Raw genomic sequence first — 8,203 nt, forward strand, 5'->3', positions numbered from 1 at the left:
GGGCTGAGCTGGCCACACACACACATAAATAAATAAATAAATAAAATTAATAAAAAAATAAGTATTCTAAAGGAGTGTTCAAGGAAAATTGGTATGACCATGGAGTGTGACTCAGGTTAGAGTGCAAGGAGGACAGTGTCAGTGAATACAACTAGCAGAACTCAGGTGCATCATCCGGGTCAGTGAAGGAAAAATGAGGGCAATAGGAGGAAAGAAAGGTAAATAATATAAGAAAAATTTTAAAAATAATTACATGGTTTAAAATGATGATGATCAATAAGATTTAAAAGGAGGGGCTGGGAGATAGCTCAGTGGCATAAGTGCCTACCTGACAAGTGTCAGGTCCTGAATTCGATCCCAATACTAAAAAAACAAACTTTAGGGCCAGCCCAATACCACAGCGGATTAAAGTGCCTGCAAGCAGGAGCAGGGGCCAGGGGTTCGATCCCTGGGCCTGCCATACTGCCCCCCCCATGCTGAGTCGGCAATTGAGACTGGGCGTGGTGGTGCACCCCTGTAATCCCAGCACTTCACTTAGGAGGCTGTAAACAAGTGGATCACTACATGTCCGATCTAGTAATGAGCCCCTGAACACCCTGTAGACCCTTCCCTAAAATAAAATAAAAGGAAAGGTAAAAGGAAGGAAAATAAACCAAATTTTACTCCATAATTTAAAATCAGAGGAACTCTGAGGAAACACTGTTAGAGGCACAAATGGAGACAAGAGCTAAGGTGGATGCAGAGGGAAAGAGAACTTTTTCATAAAATAGAATCTTTCCTTTCATCCTCTGTTATGTGAATGAAAAACAGCAGTCAGGTTTTTGCCCTATTCCTGATTTAAAAAAAAAAAAAACAAAAACAAAAACAAAAACAAAAAAAACCCGACACTCTCACACAGAAAATGGAAGACAAATGCTCAACAGTGTCAAAACATAAAGTCACAGGGCAGGGTAGGCCTTTCCAAAGGCCTCCATGAAGGAGGCCTCACTGGAGTCCAGGGCTAACAGCTGACTGTGGGTGTGCAGCAGGGAAGCAGGGTGATGCAGTGTGACAAACAAGTCATTGCCATGCTGCCCGGCTGGTATATGCATGACCTGGGGCTTATCACAGAAAGCATCTCTGTTTTTCCAATGTCATCGCTGTCACCCGTGCCTCTACAGATACACACCTAGCCTTTCAATTCTGGTCAAGGAAGAAGACAATAGAGCAATTGACAAAGTAAGAGTTATAAGGACAAGTGTTTGAAAGGATTTTTCCAGAAGCTGTTGCCACGTTTTCCACGTGATTATTATCTGATACCTTAATAAAAAATGGATACTAGGGGTGAGGTCATCTAAACTGGGTGCAATTTATTTCGTTTTGTCTTTGATGGGGAACAAAGGACAGGTAGTTGGTTGCAGTCTGGCTTTTGTATAGCATGGTACTGTTTCATGGAAGTTATTTTAAAATATCTAAATATTATAAGATTTAAATATACTTGTGAAAATTCTGTGAAATATATACAGTGACATATTTGTGAAATATATACAGTGAAAATACTGAAAAATTAAAGGCTATCTTGTATTTTTTTCAGTGCTCACATCACTATACTCAATTCAAATTTTCTGAATAGAACAATTAGGAAAAGATGCTGAACACATTACTCATTCTTAACCTTATAACATTTGTTTTTCCATATTTATTTTTGTCTCAAAACCAAAACAAAAAGGCCTGGGAATCCACAATCTTCACTTGTAGCCCAGGTGTTGGTTACATTTTCTTCACTAGCACAGCCATCCACAGCGCTAACGCTTGCTCCACAATAGACTACGATTCCCAAGAGCAAACACACAGTGAATTGTGGGAAGTGCATTGTGGGCATTGTAGTTCTGAATGAGCCTCCTTTCTCCCAGCCCTTGACTCAAGCTCCGATTCAGGCGCTACCAATTATCAGGGGCCATGTCTGTAAGGCAGTAGTCCAACCGGAAAAGCTGGTGTGAGAACTTCGCACGATGATTGGTCAATAGATAACAGGGGGTGGGTTTTGGGAGAGTGGGCGGGACAACCACAACGATTGGGCGAGTAGCCACAGCGACGGGGGCGGATTGGCTGATGTCTGGATCGGTGAGGCCTGGGAAGGGGCGGAGAGGGGAAACTGGAGCAGGAAGAGCAGCGGTAAGGCGGCGGCGGCGGCGGCAGAGTTGGTGGTGGCAGAATCAAAGGTGGCCGGCACCTCCAGCGGGTGGCAGTGGGCCGCAAGAACAGGATGCAGGTCCGGGTCGGGCTGACGCTGCTGCTGTGTGCGGTGCTGCTGGGCTCGGCGTCCTCTGGTCAGTATCCGCCCCCGCGGGCCGAGGGCCCTGAGCCGTCGCCCCCCGGCCTGCGTCTGCGGAGGGGGCGACCCGGGCTCGGGGCTGCGCTCGCCGGTCCCGCCTCGCCCTGGCCTGTCACTTGCGCTTTCCTTGGGCTTCGGCTGCCTTGGGTCAGTGGGGCTGTGTGGGGAGCGCGAGGGCGAGAAGGGGCGGCCACCCAGCCCGCGCCTCTCCCACGTAACAAACTTTACGCGACTGCTCGCGGGCGAGGAATGGACTCCCAGGGCTTGACCCCGGCGGCCGGCTCAGACCCGCTCGACCTTTGAAGCCTGCTGCCGCTCCCTCGACCATCGCGCAGCCCGTGCGCTGCTGCCGCTGTGGAGCGCCGGGTCTGCGGCTTGTAATCGACCCGCCGGGAGCTGTCACTTCAGGCAGAGCAGGGCCCATAAACTAAGATGTGCAAAGTGGCGCCATGGGTTTGCTCAACACCCAAGCCGCTCCTTGGTCTAATTGTTTAGAAACGAAGACGTCTCCCTTTTAAAAACGTGTTCAAAGAACGGTGACCTCTGTCACAGTGTTTCCGACCTGCCCCTGTTTTATTGACAGTGGTTTTATGACTTTTGAGAGACTTCATTCTTACAAATTAAATAACAGATGTTCGCCTTTTTATGTAAATGCAAAAATTCGTATGCTTTTAAAGTGATTTTCCAATTAGCTGGTTTATACTTTGGTTCTAAATTTTTTTTTAATGTTTCGATTTGCTTACATTAGAAAACTTCTATTCCAAGTGTTAATTTAAAAACTTAGTATTTCTAGGAGTCAATAAACAATACAGGAAAGCTTTGAAATTTTAATCAGCTTTTGTTAACAAGACAGCTGTTCTGTAGCTTTCAATTTGGGGGAACAAGGCAGAGTATAAATGTCACTTTTTTTCAACAGAGAATTTCCCAGATGGTTATTTGAATTCCCAAATTATCTGTCCTAGTTGTAAATCAATGCCATAACGTCATCCTGCTTCTAAATTAAGAAGTCTGAACCAAATTTCTGTTCCATGTGGTTTGAGATACCATTTCAAAAGCAAGAAGCATATGCTAATTCTGCTAACATCACAATAAGATCCATTCCATTTGCATTGTAATGATAGTTTATGTTGATGACCAAATCTTTAGAGACCATCTTGCAGCTCTTCTAAAAGTTGTTTGATCAGAAGAAGTATGCCGTGAAGCTGTCGAACTTAGTGGGTAATGTGTCTGATGAATCATGAACCACTGCAGCGGAATTCTTCTTCAGAGTTTGTTAAAAACTTTTTTAGGTCCAGAGTAGGTCACATATCTGTATATGAACAAATCCTGAAGGTGGGTCTTCTTACTAAGGTTTGAAAACTAAAAACATGATGCACATTTCATCAGAATTCAGTTGTGGAAGTTTTTTTAACAAAGTATAAACTTTCCTACATCTTCCTTTGATGATTTTATGAACTTAGAGCTCCATGTAAGGAGATGATCCTTCAAGAGCTGTAGTCAGGATTATCAGGATGTTATAATACACAGCTATTCATACCGAAGTGTTAAGCCTTGTTGGTGTGTTGATATAAGAAGAGGACTATGTTCAGGAAATATCTATTCTGATTTCTATCATAGTAGAAAGTATCCCAAAGTATTTCCCTAAGAAGTGCAAAACCTAAGAAGTGCAAAAACTTAGCCAAAATTAAAAGGTAGACCCACGGGCTGAGAGGTGATGAAGGCCCATTGGTTTTCCCTATCTTCCAAGTCACATAAGTGGTTTCAACCAACCGAAGATGGAAAATACTCAGAGGAAAAAATTGTGTTTGCGCTGATTATGTGTAGAGGTTTTTTCTTGTTGTTTCCTGAGCACTACAATATGAAAACCACTTACATGGTATAACACTGTATTAGGTGTTATAAGTAATTAGGTTACATGTAAACTACTCCATTTTATAGAAGAAACTTTGACGTCAGATTTGGTATCCAGGGGTTGGGGATGTAGAGTTGTCAGATGTAGGCCTCTGACAACTGTGCCAACATCACCTGAAATTCACACATGATATAAAGTTCTACAAATTAAGTGCTTACATTTTTCAGTTGGGTTTTTCATTCAGTAAAGTGCTCATTTACACAGGATTCCTGCCCCATGTGAAAAATTTTAAGCTTTGCTCCTATATAAAAGTCAAATTTTTTGTGCTAATTTTGTGTGTCAACGTTAGTGATTACCCAAGGCAAGTTTTGTTTATAACCAGGTAGAATATGCTTAGCCAACAAAGAAGATACTCATCCCGTTGCTCTGAGTAGCTGTTATCTAGTATCCTGTTTTAGAGACTTGCAAAAACTAGGTTACATTAGAAATATCTTCTTCCCTGTTAGTAAACGTCAGGGAGATTAAAAAGATATTTCTCTTTCATTTTCTTAATGAAGAGGAACTAATTTTTCTCACTTAAAAAAAATCTGCTTTCTTGGGACTAAGGGCATGACTCAGGGCTAGAGCACGCACTAAGCCTGTAGGAACCCTGGGTTCACGTTGATACAGCAGAATGAAAATAATAATTGCTGTATTGTTTGGGGCAGAAAGAAGCAAATGGTTTCCTTTTTTTCCTTTGTGCCACACAGTATTCTAGTATTTTTAGTAAGACCCACTGCCGAGTATTTCAGGTAGTAGTTATACAAATAACATAAATTCGGAGAGTAGTTTTTAGACTGCAGGAAATATGTGACTTCACTGGTGTAGTTGTCACTTACCTCATTGTGAACCAAGAGGACAGATGGGCTTATTCCTTTTTTCATAGACTGAGAAAATGAGAACTGAGCAAGCTTTCAGTGTTGAACCACAAGTGTTCAGTTTGGTCTGTGGTGAAGCCAGGTCACAAACTCTGCTCTGCAGGCAGAGCAGATTTGGAGTAACTTAGAATCGGAACTATTGTAGTAGGATCTGTGTAGATCCCAAACAGAACGGCAGTGCCCAGGGCAAGACATCCAGGCCCTTTGCATCAATTTTTTTTTAAATTAATTTATTTATTTGTGTGTGTGTGTGTGTGTGTGTGTGGCCAGCTCAGCCCACCAGGGGGCGGGGCTGGCTGGCATGTGGTGCTGGGGATTGAACCGCGGTCCCTGTGCTTTGCTAAGCTTGTTCTAAGTAGGTGCTTTAGACCACTGAGCCTCTCACCAGCCCTGCATCAATTTCTTTATAGACTTTTGTGTGTTTGAAAATTGATCCGTCTGTTGTGACTTGTGGTAAAATGAATTCGTCAGAACTATTTGTCCTTGAAAAAAGATCCCTACCTAGTATTTTGTGGTCTTGTCACTTGATGTAGTACAAATGAAAATTGATCTTTTTCAAAGGAAACTGTACAGTTAATAAAGTAGTGTGGATAATTTTATTTTAGATGTGCTACCAATGAGTGAGAAATCTGTTACTGTTGAATCCCTTTGAATCCTTGTTGCCTGATGCCTTTGTTTTAGTGAGAGCACTACTATTTACTTCTCTTATGCATAACTTCAGTGTCTCTGATCTTTACCAAAATGCTACATGTCAGAAGTGGTTTGGTCATAAGCACCCCTAGGTAAAAAGTGTTACATGAATGTGGATATCAGTCCGAAAGAGAAGAAAAGTTTATGCTTTACGACTGCCATCTGGAGTAGGTTTTCCCACTTTAGTAACTGAAAAATGAAAAAGAATGCTTGTTTACCAGTAATCTTAGTACATATTCCTAGTTTGTTAGACAAAGCATGATGCAATTCGCATGAAATAACCCTGATGTCACAAATCATGCTTCCTAGAATTCAAAAATACATTTTACTTGTCCTATGCTTTACGACTTTTACTGTTTCAGACATGTATGTCTTTAAATTTATTTGTTATCTGTATTACTTTCCTTCAGGTGTAGCTAGATTTAGTGATGAGTGACTGGAGTCTCAGCTACCCTGAAGTTCAGAGTTCAGGGACACATCACATGCATCTGTACTCTTAAAATCTGCTCATGCTATATTAACTAATTGAAAATTGGTATTAATTAACTATATACAAATGACTTTGCTGCATAACAGATTAATTTTTTTCCTTTGTCCAAAATTTGCTGAGAATGGGACTTCAACCATCTATTAGAACTTGGGCTTTGGGTCATATTTGCGAAGAAGTTAGTGGACATGTTGAATGTTCTTGATAACACTGCCTAAACATTGTGGACATTCTGGGGCCAATACATGAATTGTTCTTCTTCTAACAAAAATAAAGCACACTTGGAAGGTAGTCTAAATGTGGGTGAATGTGAGCAATGGCTTTAATTTAAATGTTCTTTAAATTAATACCATCTTCATATATGGCAAAACTTCACTGAGAACCTGTTCTGTTACTCAAACAAATTTTGTGAAATAAGAGTATATTTTGTGCATGAGTTGATTGTACTTCTTAGTTTCATACTTTGATAACAACTTCCAAAACAAGTTTTTATTGTAACAAGCTACAAGTTCTAGATCATATTTAGAATAAGACTGTTTTTGTGTGAAGTAAGACAGTGCTACATTTTCCAGTGAAAATCCAGGGGCCATCCAGCCTTCTTTTTACTGGTTAATTTCTCATAGAGCTGACAGAGCAAACAGAATTGACACTTGCTTCTGTATAAAGTCAGGTAATTTTAAGAGCAAGACGGAAACAGAGATAATCTTACAGATAATCTCATTGTTTGGCTTTTTTTTTGAACTGGCAGTGAACACAAAGATCAAACATTTGTGATTGAACATTGAGTTGGTTATATTTATTCAAGAGCAGATAAAAGAATAATAAACAATCAGAATAGCTCTAATAGCCAGAAAACATAGACAGAATAATAAAAGAAAATTATGTAACCCAACAAAACCAAACCAACCTGTATGAATTTGGAAGATAAGTGTAATTAATGGCTGGATCACCATTTCACATGGACTGTTGATCTCTTATAATAGATTCTCTATGAGTGAAAACAGTATGATGCTACTTTTTACCTGTATCTGGTTATCACAAATCCTAAGTATATTTGCCAGGTAAGTCTGCTGACATATAGTAATAGTTATTACATTATATTATGTTTTAATTAGCAAAATGCTAATTAACAATAAGGTAAACTAATGTTAACTCTAGATCCTGACCAAAGGAACAGGAAAGATAAAAGCAGAAATATGAAATTAAAGGTATGTTTTTATGACCTCAGTAACTCATTGTCAGTAATAGACTAAGTAAATACAGAAAACTTGCTGGAATCCAAATGTCTTTGTCAGAGGGTGGAGGTAATTCGTCTTCCTACTTGGAGAAAATCTACCACCTGAACCCATTTTTTTCCCCTTAATCTTTTGGGAGTAGTGGCTGAATACAAGCAGTTGTCATCCTAAGCTTAGTGTCTTCCTTATTGTTGTGCCTATTAGATGCTTTATCTTAATAACATTTGTAATTTCCAGGGGCCGGGGAGACAGCTCAGTAGAATAAAGGGCCTGAGTTCAATCCCTGGTTCCACCAAAAAAAAAAAAAAAAGTGTAATTTCCCAACAAAGAGATGACTGAACTATCTTAAAATTTCTTTGCAGATGAAGAAGGCAACCAGGATGAGTCCTTAGATTCCAAGGTATGTATTAAAATTTGCAATGGCAGGTATTTGCTGCCCAGTTTAAAAGGAGGAAATAATGTACCTTAGAAGGGATATGAAATCTGCATCTATTGAGTGATAGAAATTTTAAACAGAGAGGGCTGGCCAAATAGCTCAGTGGATTAAAGCACCTTCAAGCAGGCGCAGGGGTCAGGGATTCGATCCCCGGGCCTGCTGTGCTGACCCCTGAGATAGCCCCTGAGAGGTCAGTTGAGACTGGGTGTGGTGGTACACGCCTGTAAGCCCAGTTCCTGGGAGGCTGTAAATAGGCGGATCACTACGAGGCC

At 40.7% G+C, this 8,203-nt stretch overlaps 1 protein-coding gene across 1 annotated transcript in view; it reads left to right on the forward strand.

Moving 5' to 3' along the window:
• Window positions 1-2,120: 2,120 nt before the first annotated feature.
• The window catches only part of Sel1l (SEL1L ERAD E3 ligase adaptor subunit), a 34,983-nt gene continuing 28,900 nt past the window's right edge, over window positions 2,121-8,203 (forward strand). The window contains exons 1-2 of the mRNA XM_023703812.1: window positions 2,121-2,309; window positions 7,858-7,895. Coding sequence (XP_023559580.1) covers window positions 2,246-2,309; window positions 7,858-7,895 — 102 coding nt within the window. The 5' untranslated portion in view covers window positions 2,121-2,245. The remainder of the gene's footprint in view (window positions 2,310-7,857; window positions 7,896-8,203) is intronic.

This window comes from Octodon degus, unplaced genomic scaffold (assembly GCF_000260255.1).
Source record: "Octodon degus isolate 3935 unplaced genomic scaffold, OctDeg1.0 scaffold00007, whole genome shotgun sequence".
Classification (NCBI taxonomy): Eukaryota; Metazoa; Chordata; class Mammalia; order Rodentia; family Octodontidae; genus Octodon; species Octodon degus.